Source organism: Sphaerodactylus townsendi, linkage group LG15 (genome assembly GCF_021028975.2).
Source record: "Sphaerodactylus townsendi isolate TG3544 linkage group LG15, MPM_Stown_v2.3, whole genome shotgun sequence".
Lineage (NCBI taxonomy): Eukaryota > Metazoa > Chordata > Lepidosauria > Squamata > Sphaerodactylidae > Sphaerodactylus > Sphaerodactylus townsendi.
This window is the reverse complement of record NC_059439.1, coordinates 39,196,769-39,220,281: the sequence shown is the minus strand read 5'-3', so window position 1 is coordinate 39,220,281 and position 23,513 is coordinate 39,196,769. Positions and strand designations below refer to the sequence as shown.

The 23,513-nt window shown below is 54.7% G+C and overlaps 2 protein-coding genes across 4 annotated transcripts; both read left to right on the top strand.

The window, feature by feature from the left end:
• Positions 1 to 216: 216 nt before the first annotated feature.
• Positions 217 to 4,907, top strand: EPO (erythropoietin). Its single transcript, XM_048516988.1, has 5 exons — positions 217 to 795; positions 1,793 to 1,923; positions 2,367 to 2,456; positions 2,567 to 2,737; positions 3,834 to 4,907. The coding sequence occupies exons 1-5, from the start codon at positions 783 to 785 to the stop codon at positions 3,975 to 3,977; spliced, it is 549 nt and encodes a 182-aa protein (XP_048372945.1). The 5' UTR covers positions 217 to 782; the 3' UTR covers positions 3,978 to 4,907.
• A 452-nt stretch (positions 4,908 to 5,359) lies between these two features.
• On the top strand, positions 5,360 to 23,471 carry TFR2 (transferrin receptor 2). Of its 3 annotated transcripts, none has more exons than XM_048516954.1 (19): positions 5,360 to 5,490; positions 8,335 to 8,391; positions 8,496 to 8,716; positions 12,354 to 12,540; positions 13,064 to 13,204; positions 13,287 to 13,398; positions 14,226 to 14,348; positions 14,536 to 14,652; positions 14,747 to 14,886; positions 15,060 to 15,232; positions 15,937 to 16,056; positions 16,340 to 16,422; positions 17,024 to 17,087; positions 17,222 to 17,289; positions 17,620 to 17,696; positions 18,248 to 18,332; positions 19,400 to 19,627; positions 21,622 to 21,762; positions 22,528 to 23,471. In XM_048516954.1, exons 1-19 carry the CDS (start codon positions 5,408 to 5,410, stop codon positions 22,768 to 22,770), a joined length of 2,463 nt encoding a protein of 820 aa, XP_048372911.1. In that variant the 5' UTR covers positions 5,360 to 5,407; the 3' UTR covers positions 22,771 to 23,471. The 3 variants fall into 3 exon arrangements, with proteins under 3 accessions (XP_048372911.1, XP_048372913.1, XP_048372912.1); XM_048516956.1 differs by having other exon boundaries at positions 5,446 to 5,490; positions 8,491 to 8,716; XM_048516955.1 differs by lacking the exon at positions 5,360 to 5,490 and adding an exon at positions 6,976 to 7,054 and having other exon boundaries at positions 8,491 to 8,716.
• The last annotated feature ends 42 nt before the right edge of the window (positions 23,472 to 23,513 follow it).

The window sequence follows — 23,513 nt, the reverse complement described above, 5'->3', positions numbered from 1 at the left end:
GGCCTAGCATGGGCCTTTTCTTCCCCACTCCACTGTGGCCGGGAGGAAACTCCTTTGCCTTCCGGCCGGCGGAGAGGAATTGTCCATCTCCTTCGAGGCCTGTCCAGTGGCATTCCTGCTGTCAGCGAAGTGCGGGCGTGCAGCAAAGGGGTGGGGGGGAGCGTGTGAGATCGACCTCGGGCGCCGGGAGCACAGAGCAGGCGGATGAAACATTAACTGTGACTCGTGGGTTTGGTGGCGTAGCTGGCAATCTCTGGGGTCTACAAAGGGAAAGGGGGGGGGTCTCCGTTTCTACAAGCAAGCACAGCTAGGAGACCACGCTGCAAACAGCCAAAAGTTTCCAAGGTCCCGAGACCCTCAGGGAGTTCTGGAAGTTTTCCTGCGCTCAGACCTGCCAGCGAGAGAATCACACGGGTGGCTGCCGTGGTCCGAAGAGCCAAGCAGAAGGAGATCCACCCACCGTGCTCTTGAGAAGGGGATGCCAGGCTGTTCCAAGTGGTTGGGTGCTGGCGAAGAGGCCTTGCTCACCACACGTGCCAAGGGAGGGCAGCCGGACCGCATTCCTGGGCTGGCTCTGCTGAACGCCTCTTGTCGCCCCCAAAGTCTTCCTTGGAGAGTCCCGCTGAGAGTCCTGCATTCTGGGGAGAGACAGAGAAAGGGGTCCCTGGCCACTCCTTCGCAGGACTGATAGCCTGCCTGGCTGGCAGCGCCAAAACCACCACACATGGCCAGCGATGGAGCACGCGGGGTCCGCTAGTTGCTAGGACCATGAAGTTTTGGCTATGGGGATATCTGGTGAGTAGGAATCACTCCTGCCGCTGCCAAGGGGGAGGTCAGCTGGCGGGTGCCAGCCACCGCGATCGATTGGGGTTGGGCCCGTGCCAAAGGGAATGGCAGAGTGCTCCTAAACCAGGAGAAGGAAATCCTGGGAGGAAAAGTGATCGAGGTCTCACTCTTTAGCAGCAGGTGGGCAGTCATGGGATGAAGGTCCTTGAGGGGGTGTTTTGCAGACCCAGGTCCGTGATGCCGAGGGAAAGCGGAGGTGTCGGGGACCCCTGAAGAATGCAGCCCCTGGTTGCTTTGGACAGTTTTCCAGCCAAGGTCCTTGGATTTGGACTGCTCTGTGGGGTATCAGGCGCCCCCTGCCCCTTGAGATGCCCGGGGGGGGGGTGATCCAGGGGCCACCGAGGGCAGGCCCTGCAACAGGGGCTTTGGCCTAGAGCAGTGATGGCGAACCTTTTCGAGACCGAGTGCCCAAATTGCAACCCCAAACCCACTTATTTATTGCAAAGTGCCAACACGGCGATTTAACCTGAATACGGAGGTTTTCGTTTAGAAAAAATGGTTGGCTCCGAGGCGTGCGTTACTCGGGAGTAAGCTTGGTGGCAGTTGGTGGCTTTGCTTTGAAGCAACCGTGCATCTCTTCCAACGGGTGAATCACAACCCTAGGAGGGTTTACACAGAAGCAAGCCCCGTTGCCAGCAACCGAGCTCACTCCCAGGTAAAGGATTGCACTTTTGTTCTTCGCATGAAAATCAGTGAGGTTTAACAGCGCTTAACAGGGTTACCTACACTGCTTCCCCAAAACTAGATCTTAGGTTTAATGCTAATAATCGAGCCCATTGGCCCAGGCTAGCCTAGATGTTGGGGGGGGGGGCACTCTGTTTGCACGTGCCCATAGAGAGGGCTCTGAGTACCACCTCTGGCACCTGTGCCATAGGTTTGCCACCACTGGCCTAGAGGCATATCTGGGCGTTCTGAAAGACGAGGGTACTTTCTTCCCTCTCCCCAGGTCTGATTCCTTTCCTGTTAATGTTGGAGTTTCTGGTCCCGCCGGCTTGGCTGACTCCCTTGCAGCCCATCTGCGACCCCCGAGTCATGGACAAATACATCCTAGAAGCCCAGCAGGCTGAGCAAGACATCGTACGTACCCCTGGTGGGATTTCACCCCCCCCCCCCCCCCCGCAGCCCCTTTCTCGGTGCCCCTCTGCTGAGGACCTCTCCATCCCATCAGTCTCTCCACGGAACATCTGTCCTCCAAGCCAAGTCTGCATGGGGCAGACGGTGGTGGTCCTAGTGGGGTATAGTGGACAGGTGGTGCATGAGCAATCCAGGTCCAAATCCTACCATGGAGAACTTGGACCAGCCACAAATTCTCAGTCTGGTCTACCTGAAGAGTGGTTGTTGTGTGAGGAGGAGAGAACAGTGTTCTAAAAGCCCGACTGGGGAGAAAAGCAGGGTCGAAATAAACACAGGTGCGGATCTGGGGACCTGCGGCGGCGTTTCAGGAAGCTGCCGTTTGTAGGGTCCCTCCAGCCCCCGGGAGCCTGCAGGGCGGGTGTGCTGAAGCGTCCCTTTATTCGCAGGGGAGCTTTTGTGCCACTTCCTGTGCCTTACTGGAGGCCGTCCTGGTGCCGGACACCAAGGTGAATTTTCTCGAGTGGAAAATGATGACTGTAAGTTGGAGCCTGGCGGGAGGTGGGTGGGTGGGCCTGATCGCCGGCCGGTGGGTCTGCTCACCTGGCTTCTTCTCTCTCTCTCTCCCTCCCCCCCCCCACCCCGCCAGAGAGCCAGGCAGGCATCGGAGGTCTGGGGAGGCCTGGCCCTGCTCCTGACGGCCTTGGGCCGAGCGCAAGAAGGCCCGCCTGCCACGCTGCCCTCTTTCCGGGACCAGGTGGCGAGGATGAGCAGCACCTTGCTCAGCGTCAAGGAGATCCTCCGCAGCGTCAACGTGGAGGTGAGCATCGGGCGGGAGGAAGGCTGGTCACTGGCCACTGACGTTGCTTGGCAGTCAGGGAGCCTCGAGACCATTCTCAAGGGCAGAAAAGCAATCAGCACGTCCAAAATTTTAATAACAGGTTCCCATGGTGGTGGGATTTAAACAGTGGCGTAGCGCCAAAGGGGCTGGGCGGGGCACGACAGGGGTGTTCCGTGGGCGGGGCATTAATAATTTCTGTAAAAATTACTGTAAAAATTACTGTAAAAAACTGTAAAAAACTCTTACTGTAAAAAAAAAGTTCCTAATTTCCAGCTGGTATCTTTCTGTCCATAATTTAAACTCATTATAGCAAGTCCTATCGTCTACTGCCAACAGAAACAACTACTTCTCCGCTAATTGACTGCATGTCAAATACTTAATACTTTCAAATACTTCATTTTGTTTCTAGAAATCAAAAGAAGGATACTTTCCTTAAACAAGGAACTTTACCATATTTCTAAAACCTGTTTTTAAAACAGCCCAACAGGGAGAATTATCCCGTTTTCTACCTTTGCTAACCAGCCACATAGGAAACAACAGGACTTTATGATTTTTGGACCTAATGGAATTTCTAACAGAAAAGCAGACCCAATTAGTCACCCCCTCTCGGCACACACAAATAATTAGTAACCCACTCTCGGGAACTGGTGAGAACCTGCTGGATCCCACCTCTGAGCACGTCCCTAGAGCCCCTCTGCTAACATTGCCTTCGGAAGCGATGAGCCAGATGCCTTGGTTGAGATGAGAGATCCAGGCACTTTGTGCATGCTCAGAAGCAGGTGCAGGGGAGGGGCAGAGGTAGAGCATTTGCTTGGCATGTGAAGGTACTGGGTTCAATTGCCGGCATCTCCAGTTAGATGGACCAAGGGAGGCTCTGGAGGACAACTGTCGGTCTGCACCTGACCTTGACATACAGGGAGGTCTGATCCCATCCGAGGGATGTGTGACCTCAAACAGCCCCTCTGGGGCAGAGTCGGGGACCCTCCATCATAGAGGGCTGATTCTCTCAAGGAGGGGGACCAAGAGGCCTGCTAGCCTCAGCAGCCCTGAGACCCTCCTTGCGTCTCTCCTGCAGGCAGAGGCCCGATCGCTGCATGCGGCTCCAACTCCTTCGTTGACCATCCACACCGTGGAGAAACTCCTCAGCATTTACCTGAACTTCCTCCGTGGAAAAGCCAACCTGTACGTCACCGAAGCCTGTCGGAGCTACGCCAGGTGACAGCGGGGGACGGGCACCTCTTACCAATCTGCCCGCAGCCCCCATGGCAGGAGGGGCCCCCCCGGGTCGCCAGCCAGCAGTGCAAGTGACTGGCAAACGTTGGTCGTGTAGAGACAGGCAGGCACAACTCCTTGGGCATGGCGCTGCACCGTGTGTCGGAAACCTGCACGCTCCCACCTGCTCAGGAGCGCCAGTGCTCCGTCCCACGCTCCGTCCTTCTGATTGCACAAGTGGAAGCCACAGCTGGTGGGCGCGCATCTATGCCAAGAGGCCAGGCATCCAAGGAGCCACTCGGGCCTTGAACGAGGAAGAGCATCAGGGCCCTGGAGTCTGCTGATCCCACGGGCCTCTGCTGCCACCTGCTCTCAGCCTGGCTATGGCTGTGGAGGCCACAGGTGGGCTGGACTCACCTCCTTGGAACCGGCTGTTGCATTGGCCCAGGCCTGGAGGGGTTGCCAGCCCCATGCAGCCTCTTGACTCCTGGTTCCTGGCAGGCAGCACCCACCAGACCACTCCTGCCAAATTCCAGGTCCAGTTTACCGGTCTGCCCACAGCCTGGCAGCGGCTGTTCCCTGAAATCCACTAAAGGGAGGATTGGAGGGAGTGACTGGGAGGCAGGACTTGGTTTGGGAAGGGGTTACAAACAAGACATTAGAGGACATTTTGGAGAACCAACTGGAGCAGCACTGATGCCCACGCCAAGAGGAGCGACGGACGGCTGCCGTTCGACGGCACCCCCGGGCCTGTTTTGCGGCTCCTCCCCAGAAAGAGGAAAGGGGCTCCGGAATCCGGCGCCGGAGAGGTCTTTGTACATACGTCTACAGTTTTGTTCCAAGGGACTTTGGGAGAGTTTATATTTGATATTAAGTTAAAGGGGTAAAATGTTCTGTGTATTTATGTTGTCACAGCTTCAGCAGAAGTCGGGTTTGGGACGGGGAGGGGTGTCCCTGGGCGGAGACTTGGGGGCGTTTGGTCGATTTCTTTTGTCTTCATTAAAGGCCCTTTCGCTTCCCAGAGCAACCTGGGTTTTCTTTCTGAATCGGAGGCCTCCTCCTTGGTGGGGCTTTCCCGGGGGCCCTTCTGTTCCCAAGGGTCAGCATCCGGGGTAAGACAGCAGATTTCCTGTCCTGCAAACTGCCCTGAAAGATAATAGGGAATTGGGTTCACTTCTGTCCTTGAAATTCCCTCCGTCAAATCTCTCTTATCTTGAGAAAACAAACCCGTTTACTGGATACCACATGGAATTAGATCACTGCAAACAATTTACGGGCACCAGTAAGACACAGACACACACACACACCACACACACACACTGCTGGAAAACTCAAAAGGGCAAGAGACACAGTACACTTGGGAACCAACATGCTCACAGTATGGCAAAACCCAGTGAGAAGGGGTACAGCTTGACTGGGACTGGTGCGTTCCTCATCATGCCAGCTTTCTGCCGGCACAGGTGTAGACTTCTGCGAATCCTCACAGTCCTCCGTCGACTGAAAACGCTTCGACAAAACACGTATGTCCATTTCTGTGCATCTATTTCATCCCAGAGCTGGGAGAGATCAGCAGCCCGGTTCTCTTTGCTTTGGTGGGGTGGGGAGAAGGGGCAGAAAAAGTGGAATGGTTTGAAAGGCGTGGTCCTCCACAAAGGGGGCGGGCCTCTCCTTTAGCCCCGCCCTCGCTGGTGCCACTGTGTCTGGCAGTCTGGTCCAGGCCCTTCTTATCTCTACCCTCTTCTTGCACAAAGCAAACAGCTGCTCTGACCCCGGGTCTGAGGTGTCTCTGTTGGCAGCCCCAGAAGGCACCGGCCTCCCAGCAGGCCTTTCCCACACAGCCTCGGTGCTCTGCGCTGAGGGCCCACTGTGGCACTTCCGAGCCTGCTTGGCGCGGGGGAAGTTTGGAGGCCGGCTTGTGGCCTGTGTTTCCGGCCTCCTCCACTTCCTACATTGATCGCACAACCCCCTGGTCATTTCCGTGCACGACACACAGCTTTTTCTTGCCCAGATCCACACCTCCGCTTTGCCCTTAAGTGGGTGCCAACTACTAAAAAGGGCACAGAGGAGGGCCAAAGGCTTCATGGACACGATGATGCCTGCTTTCGCCCACTGTGGGCCAGAGGAGATTTGAAAATGGCAGCTTGTGATCTCTGCATTCAGATGGACTGAGACTGCCACTGGAGTCTTGCATGAATCGTCTTGTGGTGCATCCACGCAGTTCCTCAAGGGCTGGGCAGCCCCAGGGAAGAACCAGCAGCTCCTGGGGGGGGGGGGGGGTTCAGGTCTCAGATGCAGGGCAGGCCAGGCCAGGAAACCCACAAGGCTGCCAATCTCCAGGGAAGGCCTGGAGCTCTCTTGAAATTCCAACTGTATCTTCTGATGACAGAGATCACTTGCCCTGGAGGAAGTGGCTGTTTTTTTTGGGGGGGGGGGGGCTCTGCCCCCAGATCTCTTGATAGTTCCCTGTCTGCACTCATTAACCCCCATACATCCACTTGAATCCCAACATTGTTTAAAAAGTGCTTTGGAAATGTTGATACGGTCACAGAACTGTGATTTAACTCACGAGATGCTCTGTGACTTCTAGAGGCCCAGGAGGAGTTCCGGTTCCTTTTTTTAAAAAAACCCAACAGTTCCATGTTGGGTTGCCAACTCTGGGTTCTGGAAAATCCAGAAGACTTTGGGGATGGGACTTGGGGAGGGCGGGGCTTGAGGAGGGGAGGGGCCTCAGCCGTGCAGAGTCCAGCCTGCAATGCAACCTTTTTGCTCCCCCGCTCTGCAGGCTCCACCCCCAAATCTCCAGGAATCTCCCGCCCCTGAGCTGGCAAGCCCATTCCTGGGAGGAGAGGTGCCCCTTCCACTTTGCTGGGCCCTGGGGGGAGGGGGGAAGGAAGGAAAGCAGAGGGGTCTCCCTTCCCTTCGTCCCCCTCTTCCTGCCCCACGGCCGGGCAGAGGTGGAGGCAGCACGGGGTGAACGACCCGGAAGGCTGGCGGGGGTGGGGGAGGGAGCAGCCCAGCGTCCCAGGCAGGGAGGGAGAAGACCGGCCACTAACAGCCTCCCAAGCCGCCGACTCCACAAAGCCAGTGAGTGGGGTGGGGGGGCAGTTGGAGGATTGGGGCCCGGGGGGGGGGCTTCCACACCTCCTCTCCCAAATCCGAAATCCTGGGCACTGACTGAGGGATTCTTAAGTGGGGGCACGCAGGCAATCCAAGGGGAACAGGAGGGGATGACTGACCCACCGCCCCAGAAATGTTTGGAGATCAAGGGTGGGACAGTCCCCAAAGGACGGGCGACTTCCTTTGATGGGCCTCTGTCACTCTGGGGAAGAGGATCTGGGTGCCAGGACCCCGGGGTCTCTTGGGAGAGGGGTGGGATGGGCAGGCTGGGGTGAGGGTGGGGGGGCTGCAATCCCAAGCCCCCAGAGCAGGCAAAGGTCAACAGCAACAGCAGCAGAAGGGAGCAGCAGCAGCAGCAGGCCCTTGCTTTCACCTCCTGCAGGTGAGCTCCCAAAGGCACCTGGTGGGCCACTGCGAGTAGCAGAGTGCTGGACTAGATGGACTCTGGTCTGATCCAGCAGGCTCCTTATGTTCTTATGTCAGGATTCCCCGTTCAGACCCCTGGGCTCTCGGTGGCAAGGGGGGGGACTCAAACCCAGTTCTCCAGATTAGAATTCACCTGCTCTTTACCACTACACCGTGCCAGCTGTCACCTGAATGTGCCTTTTGGGACTGCATGGCAGGCAGAAATTCATCTGATGCCATTTTCATACCGATAAGTTTTCATGCCAGCGTTGGAAGCACGAGAGTCTCTGCCGGGAAAACAGTAGCACCCAATGCCCTGTCTCCACTATCGTGGGTGGGCCCTAGTAACTGGCTGGTCACTGTGAGGTGGGATGCTGGACTAGACGGACCCCCATCGCTCTGATCCAGCAGGGCTCCTCTGATGTTCTTATGGCCCCACAAAGTGTCTCCGTCATATGTGGGGCATGAGTGGGCACCCACCCACCCGAGCTTCCCCAAGGAGTTTTTGGGTGAAGGTAGCCAGGTGGCCCAGAGGGAACAGGATGGCCACAGATCCTGCCTGAGGTGAAAAGCGCGCCCCCCCTCATGTGGGCCCCTCCCCAAGTGTTTGGCATACAACGGAGGGAGGGGCCTTAGGGCTGCCACCGTCTCCATTGGGCAGGGCGCCTGCCTGCGTCGTGTGATAACGGTGCTCTGTGCGAGTGACTGATAATCCAAGCCCCCAAGTCACGTAGGAGAAACAGCCGCGTGGGAGGGTTGTGGGACGTCCTGTTGATAAGAATTGGGGCAAGGGGGGGGGCAGAATTTGGTCTTCAGGGCTTGTTGTGTGTTTTTCTCCGCAGGGCAGAAACCGCCCGCGAGGCAGCATGGCCTGGTGCAGATCTCTGCTGCAAAGTGCGGTAAGGCGAGGATTGGGAAACTGGCTGCCCTTGGGGTCTTGGCCCACCCACCCCTAATCCTGACCCACACTCCGCCCCCCTTTCTCTGACTGCCCCCAGAACAGCAAGAAGCCCACTCGGCGGTCCTATACCATCTACCGCAACGCTCCCGAGGGGGAGGGAGACTGCCGTTTGGAGGGGCTACAGGTGAAGGTGGCGGAAGCCCAGGGGCACGAGGGGAGCATGGCCAGCGAGAGGCCTGTGAGGCCCGCCTGTTGCCCATGGCAGGATCGCTGGAAGGCTGGATCCTATATGGTGCTTGTGGGCCTCCTGGTCTTCATTGTAGGTAAGTATCCTGCTCTGATGAGCCCCATCCGGCCTGGCTACAGGCTGTTACGGCACTGGCCAGAAAGTCTGCCATTAGTCATGACCCTGCGTGGTCTCTCCCAGAAACACGTCCCTTCTTCTAATACCACCAGGGGGCCGGCTCTCTTCATGAGCACTCTTCCCTTCCTCGTGGACTCCTTCCACTGCGCACCAATCCTGCTTGCTTCCCACAGAGCCTTTTTAGCTGAATCTCCCTTGGGAGCCAAAACCCTGAAGCCCCTTCCGGCGGCCACTTCCCAAGCTCCCGTCCCTCTTGGGTGCAAAGGCTCCCTGCCAACCCTTGACCCTCAACCCTGCAGGCATCCATAATGTCCATCTCTCTGGCCACCAAACACCAGGTTGCCTTGGCTTCCCAGGAAGAACTCCAGAAGGGTTCAAATGGATCAGGCCAGCATCCCAATTCACCCAGAAGTTGCTCTGCAGGGCCAAGGCCATACCCAGATAGCCTCCTGGCACTGGGATTCAGAGGTTGACTGCCTATGAACATGGAGGCTCCATGGTTGGGAGCTGCTCAAAGACCCGTCCTCTGTGAATCTTTCTGATCCGCTTTTGAAGCTACCTTCACCAGCAACCATCACTCCATTCACTGGCAGCGTTTTAATAACAGATCCCTCCAAAGCAGTGGTGGGATCCAAAAATTTTAGTAACAGGTTCCCATGGGGGTGGGATTCAAACTGTGGCGTAGCGCCAATGGGGCTGGGCGGAGCATGACGGGGGCGGGGCATTCCTGGGTGGGGCTGTGGCAAGGACGCAGCCGCTATGCCAGTCCTTGGGTGGGAAACAAATGCACCTCCTGCTAGACTGCTTCACACCGGTGCACCTCCTGCTAGACTGCTTCAAGTTCTGCGCACTACTGCTGAGAGGAGGGGCGTAACTAAGGCTAAAATCACATGGCTAATCACCAATTAGTCACCCCCTCTCGGCACACACAAATCATTAGTAACCTACTCTCGGGAACCTGTGAGAACCTGCTGGATCCCACCTCTGCTCCAAAGTCCCCCTCTTCCCTTTGGCATCTGCCCTGCATCTTGACCACTGTTTGGGTCCGGCTACCTGGTTCCACACTTGGCCCGCCTTGGCTGCTGGGCACTGCTCCATTACCACCTGGCCATCTATTTGGTCACAGCTGCCCGTCTGCTTAGACCAGTGATGGCAAACCTATGGCACGGGTGCCAGAGGTGGCACTCAGAGCCCTCTCTGTGGGCACACGCACACAGAGTTCATCATGTGGGGGGGGAATCACTCCCCCCCACACACATCTAGGCTGGCCTGGCCCACTGAGCACGATGTGTGCATACTGCGGTGAGCAGGGAGGACTCGGCTGGCAGGCCTGGTGCCTGTGCTCCGGCTGACTGCTGCCCGAGGGAGGGGGGGGGCGCAGAGGAGGCAGAGATGCTAGAGAGGCACAGAGCGGTGCACGCAGGACTTGCTGGAGGCTACCGCAGGCTGGCCCCTGCTCGAGCGGGTGGGGAGGAGGAAGAGGGAGCCAACCGTTTTTTTCTAAACTAAAACCTCAGCATTCAGGTTAAATGGCCGGGTTGGCACTTTGAGATAAATAACTGGGGTTTGGGTTGCAATTTGGGCACTTGGTCTCAAAAAGGTTCGCCATCACTGGCTTAGACGATGCCCACAGGACGTGGCCGCTACTTCAGTCGCCCGACTTTGGCGCCTGTGCCTTCCTGTGTCCAGAGCCATGCACGTCTCAGGGGCTGCCAGACTTGAGCCTAGAACCAAGGCGTGTGACTCGGGGTGCCCACATGCAGAGCCCCCTTCAGAGAATCAGGCATATCATTGCTTCTGGACTGGCTGTTCAAGGTCTAAATGGAGGCATAAGCATAAGCATAAGCATTTTATTGTCATTGTGCACGCACAACGAAATTTACAGCAGCATTCCTCGATGCACACAATTTCAGACTCATACAATTTCAGACTCATGCAATTTCAGACTCATACATCATCATCCTCCACCCATCCCTACATAGCCCCAAATACATCAATATGAAGCAGCGGAGTTTAGCATAGCCACAGCTCTAGAGTAGAAGCTGTCTCTAAGCCTCTTTGTCCTAGTTCTGAGGGCCCTGTATCGTCTGCCAGATGGTAGCAGTTTAAAAAGAGAGTGTGCTGGATGAGACGGGTCCCTTAGAATATTTTGGGCTTTATTTAGACTTCGGGCATTATAGATTTCTTCCAAGGAGGGGAGAGGGCAATGGCCGATAATCCTTTGTGCAGGTATTGATCACCTCCTTTGGAGCCAGCTTCTTCCTATTCGCCACTGTGCAACTGGAGAACCATACAGAGATGCAGTAGGTTAGGCCACCCTCTATAGCACAGCGGTAAAGGACACCAGAAGTTTCCTTCCTCCATCTTAGTTGTTGCTTCCTTTAAAAGTCTCAGAAAGTACAGTCTTTGCTGGGCTTTCTTAACCACCGCCGTAGGGTCTGTACCCCCCAGGTCAAACTTTCTCTTTAATCATAACGCCCAGGAATTTAAAACTAGCCACCCGGCCCACTTGATCTCCATTTATAGTCAAGGGCTGAATTTCTGAGCTATTCCCTTCTATAGTCCACTATGAGCTCCCTTTGTCTTGTTAGTGTTAAGAACCAGGTTATTTTCCTCCTGCACCATGAGAGCAGTCGGTCCACTTCATATTCGATAGGCAAGACTCATCCCTCTCCAGAGATGAGCCCCCCCACCACCGTTGCCAGGTCATCAGCAATTTGATAATGGTGTTACTATGATAGACAGGAGTACAATCATATGTATAAAGGGTGAACAGTAAAGTGGCTCAACATCATCAGTTTCTGTGTATGCCTTCCCATATTTAGGAGTAAGAACTGAGGGAAACCCGATTTCTGAAGTCTAACCCTCTGGGAACGCCAGACAAGAAGTCCCTAATCCACAAACAGATTGAATGTGAGAGTCCAAGATCCACAAGTTTTGTCACCAGTCTTTGTGGCCAGATTGTATTACATGCGGAACTAAAGTCCCTGAAGAGCATTCAGACATAATTCCCCCCAAGCTGTCTCCAGATGCTGCCAAAGCTGTGTGGGAGGCTAACAATGGCACATGCCCTCCTCAGTAGATCTATTAGGTCCGATATGCTAACTGATGTTTATCAAATGTATCTGGAAGGCAAGAACTAATATGCCTATGGACCAGTTTTTCAAAACACTTCATGATGATGGGGGTGAGTGCCACTGGTCTATAATCCTGAAGATTGTCAGCAGGAAATCTCTTTGGTAGTGGAACAATGGTGGAAGCTTTCAAACAAGATGGAATGGTGGACTGGGATAAAGATCGATTAAAGATCCCAGTAAAAACACCAGCCAGTTGGTTAGCGCATTCCTTTAACACCCGACCGGGAATACCATCCGGTCCAGCAGCCTTCCTTGGATTCACAGCCCTCAAAACTTGCCTCACCTCATGTTCCTCCACAGTGAGGTGTGAGCTGCAATCACAATTGGAGGGGGGTGGTCTGAGTTGCCAATTCCACACTGTGGTTTAGATGCCTGCAGGAATGCCCCCCCCCCCCCCGCTGGCCCAAACTGGTCCAGCCACCCAAATCCCCACTCACCCTTCTTCTTCGGTCTTCCCAGCCTTCCTCCTGGGGTACATCTCCTCCCGGGGGGGCTGCGGAGGCTGTGGAGACCTCCTAACTGTGGTGAGTGACGAACGCCCGTCCGGGATGGAGGAGGACCCGGGAGGAGCTCCCTTGTACTGGGCTGACCTGCGGGAGTTGTTCCAGAAGCACCTCAACCGGGAGAAGATTGAAGTGACGATCCGGTGAGTGCGCCTCCCCCTGCCTTCCACATTTCTGCAGAGATAGGCGAGTGACAGGGAAGTGAGTCTCCTTGGTTCTCCAAAACACAGACAGCACCAGAGAAGCGGCTGGGAGCCCACTAATTGAAACACAATTGGGGGGGGGGGGCTTTTCCTGTACAAGCCCCATGGACACGAACGGGAGCCGTACATCTCAGACTGTGGTCCCCATGGGTCAGCTCTGACTGTTCCCCTCTGCTCAAATGCTGCAAGGGGGCAGGCCCACCTGCAGGCACTGTGGGGCCAGGCTGCGTCTGTCATCTGGGTTCCTGCAAAGAGATTTTAATATCTAAGAAGCAGCATCAGGAGGATCCATTTAATGAGAATGGCGTTCGCCCAGTTAACATTAGAACCGCTGGTCCTCCTTCCATCTGACGGAGACACTCCCCCTGTGGATAATTTTGTCACTGGTGGGTTTGTGTTGGAGGGGTGTGTCTCTGCATCCCTGTGGTTGATGCTGTGCCCTTTCTCTCCCCCCCCCCTGCAGAAGAATTAGTGAGGCCCCCCACCCTCCTGGCTCGCCCCGTCTGGATGTCCTCTCCAGCCTCATCCTCAGCTCCTTCGCTTCGTACGGTCTGGACCACAGCTGGACCGACAGCCACTATGTGGGGCTTCAGAAGCCCAGCCGGTCAGTGGAGCATGCAGGCGTGGTGGGCTTGTTTTGGGGCGTGTGGCTGCCCCTTCTGATACCTTCTGCCCTCCTCTCTCAGGTCCAAGGTGAATTTCCTCCACCGGGTGGCTGCTGATGGGGCTGTGTTGGAGAAATTGTCCCTGGAGGACCCAGAGGTCTACTGTCCCTACAGCGCCGCCGGCATCGTCACGGTAACGTGTGTACAGTAGACCGGGAATTCTGCCTCTGGGGCATAGGTTCTGCCTCATGCCACTCCAGATGTTATGGACTACAGTTCCCATCATCCCCTGCCCGCATGATTGTCTAGTCCACAACAATTGTCTAGTCCACATCTTTCCAGCTTACTCACAAGAATATCACAAGGCACCTTGTCAAAAGCTTTACCAAAATCAAGGTATGCTATGTTCACAGCATTCCCTTAATCTACCAAGCTATCAAAAAAAGAGAGAAGTTTTTCAGAAACCCATGCTGACTTTTTGTGATCACAGTATTCCCTTCTAAGTGCTGGCAGACCATCTGTTTAATGATCTGCTCCAGAATCTTCCCTGGTATTGCTGTCAGGCTGACTGGACGGTAATTATTAGGGTCCTCCTTTTTCCCCTTTTTGAAGATGGGGATAACATCAGCCCTCCTCCGGTCCACTGGGACTTTTCCTGTTCTCCAGGAGTTCTCAAAGATTATAGCAAGTATAGCATGATGCTGGCAGGGGATGATGGGTCTGTAGTCCATAACATCTGGAGGGCTGCGAGTTTGACACCTGTGCTCTGGGGGGTGGGATGGAGATGTGCACAAACGATGACCTGGAATATTAACCTGCCTGTCAGAGCGGGTGGTTGCCCGCAAGGGGAAGAAATTGGGAGCACAAACTTTCAAAAAACTGTGGGCCGAAGATGTAGTTGCACCCGCTGCGTCCTGTCACCTCTCTATTCCCCCCACCCCACCCCGCCCCACTTACAGCTTCTGATGAGAGTTTTCTTTTTCTGAAGTGCTTCCGCTTTTCCTCCCCATCTCTCTGCAGGGTGGCCTGGTCTTTGCCAACTACGGACGCCGAGAGGACTTTACTGTTCTGAGGCAGCGTGGCGTTGACCCCCAGGGTCAGCTGGTCATTGTTCGTGTGGGGAAAATCAGCTATGCCGAGAAGGTGAGCCTGCAGACCTCCTATGAGCCGTGGGCTGAACGGCCCAGGCCCCCCTAATCTCTTCAGGTCTCAGGAACGAAGCACGGCCAGCCCTGGTTGTTAATCGGACAAGAGGAATTCCAGAGGCAGGCAATGGCGAGCCACCTCTGCACCTCTCCGTTCCTGAATCCCAGAATTCTCTCTGCCCCAGGTAGCCAATGCAGAGTCTTTCCGGGCCATCGGGGTCCTCCTCTATCCAGACTCCTTCGACATCCCCCAAGATCCTCGCAAACTGGGGCTGCTCCAGAATACGAGCATCTACGGACATGTGAGTGGCACGGTGCACCTGGGCAAGAGACACCTGAGCTGGGAGCTTGCCCTTGTCTGTGGCTCAGCTCCCGGTTCTATCCCCGCACTTGCAGGTTCACATGGGGGCTGGAGATCCCTACAGCCCTGGATTCCCTTCCTTCAACCACACACAGTTCCCTCCAGTACAGTCCTCTGGCCTCCCCAAAATCCCAGCACACCCCATCAGTGCTAATGTGGCTGCACACCTGCTCAGGTGAGTTAGCTTAAGGGGGTGGGGAAATGAGCCTGAGGGGGGGGACCCAGTGATGGGGCCTCCAGGAGAAGACAGAGGTCTTCTGGACCAGCGCAATCTTGGGGTGAGATCAGGAAGCAAAATCCCCCTCTTCTGTTGCCAAACATTGGGGGTTTCTTCTCCCTTCCTGGCAGACAGCTGACCGGTCCCATTGGCCCCAGTGATTGGATTGGACGCCTTCCCGACGTCCCCTATGCGCTCGGCCCAGGGGATCCTGCTTTCCGGTTGCAGCTGGGAGTCCACAATGTAAAGCAGTCTGTCATGATCAGCAACATTTTTGGGTGCATCGAGGGCAGATTTGAACCAGGTAAAAGGCCCTAGAGGTCTCTGTGGTTCTTTAAATGGGGACTGGAGAGCAGTGTAACATAGGCTGACCAGACGTCCCACTTTTGGCAGGACAGTCCCACCTTCAAACAATTTGTCCCACGTCCCGCGGGTTATTTCAATTGTCCCGATTTTTGGGAGGCTGCCGCACTGCCTTCTGGGGCGCAAGGTAGTGCAGCAGCCTCCCGCACGCGCAGCCGCAGGAGCATGGCCTTCTGGGGCGCAACCGCCTACCCTCCGTCCCGGTTCACAAAGGTGACCATCTGGTCACCTTAGTGTAATGTGACTTACTCTCACGCTAGAAATCACCACTCTGCCACAAAAGCTTGCTGAGTGACTTTGAGTGTCACACTCAGCCGAACCTACCTTGCAGGGTTGCTCTGAGGATAGAATGGAGGAGAAGGAAACAGTGTAAGCAACGTTGGGTTCCTGTTTGGGGGAAAGGTAGGATGTAAACAAAGTAAATAAATATAAATTTGTGGGGACCAGGGACTAAGATGCATTGGGATGATGAGAGCCTCAAACTCCTGTGGTGTCTGAGAGAGGGGCAAGATGGGAGGGAGGGCGTTTGCATTTTGCTTCTTCCTTAACAACAGATTCTTCCTTAACAACAGCTACCTCCCCACCAGCCACTGGAGATCCTTCTGACATTTAATGCATGTCTTTTTGGATTATCTTTACCTGTAGATCATTATCTCATTGTGGGGGCTCAGAGAGACTCCCTGGGACCGGGGGCTGCCCGTTCTGGTGTGGGCACGGCCATTCTTTTGGAACTAGCCCGTACCTTTGCTGCCATGGTTCGGAATGGTAAGCCAGGGAGCGGGATTTGCTCGCAGGTAGACCATAGAGGCAAGTTAACATCTCAAGGCCACCTTTTCCCTGAGTAGACAATACTCACCTTGAAGGTCTGAATCAGAACAAGGCGGCTTCATGTAGATTTGTGTGTGTAAGTGAATGAAACTAGATCCGCTATTGACAGAATGACAGTCTGTTAGATCTGGGAAGAGATCAGTGGAATCTGGAGGCTTCGCTCTGAAAACAGCTGGCCTCTCTGCTTCCGCCCCCCTCTGAGTTTCTCCAACCCCTCCAGGGTTCCAGCTGCGAAGAAGCCTGCTCTTTGTGAGTTGGGATGCGGGCGATTTTGGCAGCGTGGGCTCCACTGAATGGCTGGAGGTGAGCCGGGCCTGTGGGTTCTCTGGGTCGTTCCTTCCCTGCAATGCAGATGCCCCAGGTAGTCTATGGCAGGGACCGCCAAGCTTGTGGTGCCTGCAGAGGCCTTCGGCATTCTGACACAGCAGGTGGGCAAAGCCACAAAATGGCTGCTGCAGGAGGCATTAAAAGGGACTGCCGCAACTTGGCTTCATTCACACAGTGAAGTTCCTTCTGTTGTGGTGGCAGCAACAGCTGCTGAAGCAACATTAAAAAAAATTTGCACGGCCAGTGAACTCTGCAGTGGTCAGTCAAAGGACTTGCTGGCCGGATGCACTACCTGACCCTGCCCACTTTCTAAAAACATGTGGCAGGTGCCACGAAAGGGATTAGGGGGTGCCATAGTCCCCACGGGACCCCCAGCGAGTGGATTGTTTTGGGAGAAGGAACGTCACCAGGTAACCTGGTGGTTTTGAGGGGTGGAGGGGTTTGGATACTGGTCAAGGAGCCCGCGGGGTCCTGAGCCGCATGATGGTTCTGTGGCCAGACTTCTCTGCAGCTCCCCCTTCGTGGAGTCTGCGGGTATTGCTAACCTGCCATTGAATCCCACTCCCCCCATTTGCAGGGATATCTCACCATGTTGCACCTGAAGGCCGCCGCCTACATCAGTCTGGACAACGCAGTCCTAGGTGAGTGGGGGTACCGGAAGAGCGGTGCCTGGGTGGCGAGGCCAGAGGGTGCGGCCCAGGAGAAGAGAAGAGGGCAGCTAGGAGGCCCAGGATCTTGATGTGAAGGTAAAATGCTCCCCTGGACCTCCTTGCAGGAGATGACAAGTTCTTTGCCAAGACCAGCCCCGCGCTGAGCAGCCTCATTGAGAGCATCATCAAACAGGTGAGAAGTCTGTCCCTCTGGAGCTGGGGAGATTGACGGTAGATGAGGTCAGGGGGGCAGGCTGAGACCCCACACAGCTGCGGGCAAGAGGGGCTGGTGGTGAAGTGGGGAGAGGAGCCAGGAGTGGAGGCATACAGGGCACCTTGGTTCCCTGAGCAGAGATGAACAGATTGGGCATCATTGCCAGGGCGCAGACAGCCCTGCGAGGGGCTATCCGTTCTTGGCGCTGGAGGCCCCCACGGCTGGAGAGAATTTGGCTTTGGGGTAGAGGCTCGCTTGAGCAGAACAGCCATACCTTGCCCTCCATCACTCCTACCCCCTCTTCTCCAGGTTGACAGTCCAAACCGCAGTGACCAAAGCATCTTTGACCAAGTGGTGGAACACGGCCAGCAGTGGCAGAATGAGGTGTAAGGACCCATGACCTTTGACCCTGCCCTTCCCTCTGTGCTTGACCCCTTCGCTTTAACTGAGTCAGGGTTGAACTCCTGAGCCCACTTGTGATGTTGGGGCTAGGACGTGGAATGCTGCAGCAGTGGTGTAGTGGTTAGGAGCAGGTGCACTTTAATCTGGAGTACCAGGTTTGATTCCCCAGAAGTAGCGGACTGGTTAACTGGATTTGTTTCCCTGCTCCTCCACACGAAGCCCACTGGTTGTTCTTGGGCTAGTCACAGTTCTCCAGAACTCCCTTTGCCCCATCTACCTCACAAGGTGTCTGTTGTGGGGAGAGGGAGGGAAAGGAGTTTATAAGCCGCCTTGAGTCTCCTTACAGGAGAGAAAGGCGGAGTATAAATCCAAACTGTTCTTCTTCTTCGAAAGGGAACAGTGCCCCAGGACATATGCAGAGTTGTGACCTCACCACCCAGAGCTAACCACCACCTGGAAGAGGGACCACCCTGCCCTGTGTCACCACCTTCCTTTTCTCCCTTTGACAAGTCTTTTTAAACCCCCTTTGCCTCAGAATCCGTCCTCTCCCCATGGACAGCAGTGCCTTCGCCTTCACCGCATTTGGGGGGGTCCCTGCTGTGGAATTCTCCTTCGCAGAAGTGAGTCCCCGCCCCATTTTTCCCTTTGCATTCATCCTGGGAGGAAATGGGTTTTGAATGAGTGCTTGCTTCACTCTTGCAAATAGATGGGCTTTTCAGACTTCTCTGCATTTCCAGGAGAGGGAGGAAGGGGTGGAATTATTCCCGTCTCCCACTGCCTGGGCCAGTTCTCCAGTCAAGCCCTCCAAATGGCTGCTTGGGGAGGTTACAGCAGTGGCGAAGTGGCTAAGAGCAGGTGCACTCTGACCTGGAGGAACCGGGTTTGATTCCCAGCTCTGCCGTTTGAGCTGTGGAGGCTTATCTGGGGAACCAGATTAGCTTGTGCACTCCAACACACGCCAGCTGGGTGACCTTGGGCTAGTCACAGCTTTTCGGAGCTCTCTCAGCCCCACCCACCTCACAGGGTGTTTGCTGTGAGGGGGGAAGGGAAAGGAGATTGTAAGCCCCTTTGAGTCTCCTATAGGAGAGAAAGGGGGGATATAAATCCAAACTCTTCTTCTTCTCTCTTATGGAGGCGCAGGATACTGGGGCAAAAGCTGTATGGAAGGCAAGTCCCTCCGGGACTTTGGGCGGTATAAAAATCCCATAAATAAATAAATTAAATAAATAAAACTGCCAACCTCTGTGGCCACTGCCTGCATCTAGATGGCTCCCACCCAACAGGCAGCAACATAGGAGGAGGCCGTGCAGCTCCCTAGCACTGGCCCTCCCTGCCACAGATTTTGGGTGCAGGGGAAGGAGTCTCTCCTTACACCCGCCCCTGCAATGAGCTCCACTCCTGTACCTTTTTAAAGCCATAAATGAGTCTCAGCTCTGTGCTTCAGAATGGTCCAGCTCTTCTCTTTCCCCTTTTCCCAAAGAGAAAGGAACAAGAACACATCTCAGGTATTGCACATCTGAAACTAGAATAAAGAGAAGGGAAACTGAGTAGGGCAGCCGTCTCCGCCAGCCCTACACATGAGCCAGGGCAACTATGGCTCTCTGGCCCAGGACAACGGGGCACCTGTTGCAGCCTTCCCGTAGCTTAGCTGCTCTCCCTCAACGTTCCTGTTGTTCTCGGCTTGCAGGAGTCCCGTCCCTACCCCTTCCTGAACACCATGGCTGACACCTACGATAACCTAAACCGAGCTCTCCATGGGCGCCTCCCTGCTGTCGCCAAAACTGTGGCTGAGGTTGTGGGTCACCTGCTGATGAAACTGACCCACGACCACCTCTTGCCTCTTGACTACGGATGCTACGGAGATGTCCTCTTGCAGCACGTCGCCCGCTTCAATGAATACACGGCACTGCTGAAGGTGAGCAGTTGGGAACTGCGGGGGGGGGGGGGGGGGGGGGAGAGAGTTCCTCTTAGACGGTGGATCCCTACCGCTGTTGTTATACCTACAGCCTTGTCAATGCACCTCTGACAGGACCCAGTGACTTCCTAGGGACATTTCCTAGCCCCAGTGTCCCCCACCCTTTTGGAGCCCACTGGAACATTTGGGATTTTGAGAGGGCTGGTGAGCTCCACCCCAAAATGGTTGCCACGGGAGGCTGAGCCACATAGAATACCTCCCTCTTTCTGGGAAGGCGGAAAACATGAAGGGGCCGTCTCATCACACGTTGGCTAAAAAAAAATACATTGGTGTGCACCTGAGTGCTCACAGGCAATGTGTTGGGAAACCCTGGAGGTGAATTCAGCCAGGCTCGACAAGATGGTCTCTTCACACGCTCCTTCCTGAGTTCAAAAGTACGCAAGAAACACAGGAAAATCTGCTATTTTTTCAGATAGAATCCCCACCCACCCACCCCACCATCAGGTCTTCTGTGGGCCTCCCCTGCCTCCCACCATCAGCCGTTGGGATCAGCGTGCCCAAATGCTTGTTCTAACACAGCCCGTAAAGGTTGCAGTCTCAATTCTCAGCAGCAGGGGGAGCATCCAGTTTTAGCTCCTGTTTTGATCCCAATGGCTGGGGACCTGCAGCTCTGCCCAATTAGTGAACCTGCAGCTCTGCCCGGCGGTGGGTGTTCTCAGCCCTTCCACCAGCCTTCTCAGATGCACCTTGTCATGCTGTAGCACCACCTAGCTGTGCCACTGCGGCCCTGAAAGCTCCTGTCCCCTTCGTTCAGACCAGGGGCCGTCCTCCTGGTTCCCTGATCAGATTCTCCCCAGACCTCTGACCCTAGCTTATATCCTAGGAGCCCACACATGCAAAGGCACTCAGCCCCTGAGCACATAGGTCATTTCCGAGGGTGGCTTGCAGTAGAACTGCTACCGTGTTTCCCCGTATGTAAGACAGTGCCTTATATTAATTTTTGCTCCCAAAGATGCGCTGTGTCTTATTTTCAGGGGATGTCTTATTTTTCTGTGTTCTGTTTGTCGGGCCTGCTTCCAAACAAAAACTTTGCTACGTCTTACTTTCGGGGGATGCCTTATATTTTGCACTTCAGCAAAACCTCTACTACGTCTTATTTTCAGGGGATGTCTTATATTGGGGGAAACAGGGTAGAATCGAATCCAGATGCACTTTCCAGGGTATGAGCTTTAGGAGCCGACGCTCCTTTGGTACCTGACACATGGAGCTGTGACTTTCGAAAGCTTGCACCATGAGAGTCTTCTTGGTCTCTTAGGTCTTACTAAATTCAAACCTAACTGAACTTGGAGGTTCTCCTCAGTTGTCCCAGGTGAGAGTCGCTGCCGCACAGTGGCGTATCTTCCTAGGGACAAGGGGTACCCCTTGTCCCCGGGCGCCACTCTTCTGGTCACATGGGGGGCCGCAAAATTGGGCCCCCATGTGACCAGGAAGTCCAGCTGTCTCATTGTTTTCGTGTGCCTCGACCCCATCCGAGGCACGCAAAAAACGACGAGCACCCTCAACCCCACCCTGGACTCCCCCCTCTCTTCAGAAGAGACTGCAGGCTGCCGGCTGAGAACCCAGCCAGCAGGGGGAGTCTGGGGGGAGGTGGGCACCCTAGACCTTGCCCATGTCCATGGTGACATGGGCAGGGTTGAGGGCAGTGGGGGTGGAGCCTGGGGGCATCGGGTGGAGCTAGGGTGGTGGGGGGCAGAGCCTGGGGGGGCGTCCTGGAGACAATTTGTCTCCGGGCACCATTTGCCCCTGGTACGCTTCTGCTGCCGCACATACTTTTTCTCTGGTCTACATAAGTTCTGCCACTGCCCTTCTTCCCTGAGAGGTGTGTGTGAACCTGCTAAGATGCCTTCCTTCACTCTCATCCCAAAACGCACCAGCCTTTGGGCTCCCCCTGAGAACACGGGACGTTCTCCATGTTGTCTTTCCCACCCATCCAGAGCCGCGGTCTGACCCTTCAGTGGATTTACTCAGCCCGAGGAGATTACGTGCGGGCGGCCGAGAAACTGCGCAAGGACATCTACAGCTCCGAGGAACATAACGAAAGGCTCTTGCGCATGTACAATGTCCGCATTATGCGGGTGAGAGAATCAAAAAATTGCAGGGAGAGGGCGGGGGTTTGTCAACCTGTGTTTGCATTCCTCAATAGCAGTGGTCCCCAGCCTTTTTTGAGACTGTGGCCCCTTTTGAAATTCTGTCACAGCTTTATGGACGTAGCCACAAAATGACGGCTACGGGAGGCAGAACCAGTCGCACAATGTCTACCACATCTTACCTTGTGCTCTGGTGGCCACTAATGCCACGCTGATGTTTTTAAAAACCTGCAAAGCCATTCAGTGCTCCAGCGACCAGTCAGAAGCCTTGCTGGACAAAGCCCCCACCTGGCACTGTCCACTTTTTCAAAACTCGTGGGAGCCACAAAAGGTGCTGGAGGCCGTCTCTGGTGCCTGTGGGCATCACGTTGGAAATCCCCGCTCTATTAAGAAAAGCACCATGTTGATAAATACCTATTCAGATGCAAGCTTCAGAACGTTTCACACAGAGCAAGTACCTCTCACTACTCTTCAACAGTGGCAAAAAGGAATTTGCATTTCCAATGCTGGCTTCATATTAGAATCCACAGCAAATGCAGAATAAGAGAAAGGTAGTTGTTCCAGTTGAATAAATCTGAAATAAAAAGGGGCAGTCATTTTGCTGTGTAGGAGTTTCCCCCTCGCACAGTCATAGATCAGGCCCCCATGCCACGCCATGATGTTGTCCTGTCTGTGGTCCCTCCCGCAGAAGCCCACTTAGAGTGAAGGTCTGTGTTTCTCTGTGTCTGATTGCGGGTCCTGTTCTTTGCCCAGGTGGAGTTCTACTTCCTCTCTCAGTACGTGGCGGTCACAGAAACCCCTTTTCGGCATATCCTGCACGGCCGGGGGCCCCACACAATTGCGGCCCTGTTAGAGCATGTCAGCCTGTTGCGAGAAGCACCGGAGAACTTCGACGAAGTCCTCTTCCGGCGCCAGCTGGCCCTCGTCACCTGGACGCTGCAGGGGGCAGCCAACGCCCTGGGCGGGGATGTCTGGGACATTGATACCAACTTTTGATTCCAGCCAGATACAGAGTGGAATCCCCATCCCTATCAGAGCTGGAGTGATTTTCGGAATTGAAACTTGTTCAGAATTTCAAATTGTCAGTACTTCATCCCAACTGAACTTCCTAGTCTCTGCCAGCTGCCGTCACTGGCCGTGTGGCAGATCCGTTCCGTTTGGGAAAGGGAGGCCTTGAAATCCTGGCAAGTAAATTCCACAATTTGGTCTCATCATTTCAGCACTGATCCCACCCCCACCCCCCTCCTTATTGTCTTTCCCTTCCCAGTTTTAATTTATCAGTGGCAGGGGTCACTATAAATTATTCACGTATTGCTATGCAATAGGATAGGAGGCTGGGGTTGTAGTCCCCCCTCCCCCCTCTTAATTCCCCCTTTCCAAATTTCCTTTCCCCCTAATTTATCAGCTGCAGAGCCTGCTATAAATTGGATTGATTTATTGCTATGTAATAGGGCATAATCCTGTGCTTACCTTTTCGTTTTGCAGCTGTCTTAATTGTTCCCCTCACCTTCTGACATGTTCATGATACCATTGTTAAACCCCCAACTCCTCCGCTTAATGATTTATCAGTGACAGAGATCACTATAAATGTTTATTGCTATGTGATAGAATGAAATACCACCCTACCTCGTCAATGGTAACTGGAAAACTTGTTAATTTATCAGTGGCAGAGATCGCTATAAATTATTTCTTATTAACATCTGTGTCATGAATCGCTCTTCCGTGCCACTTGGAGTACA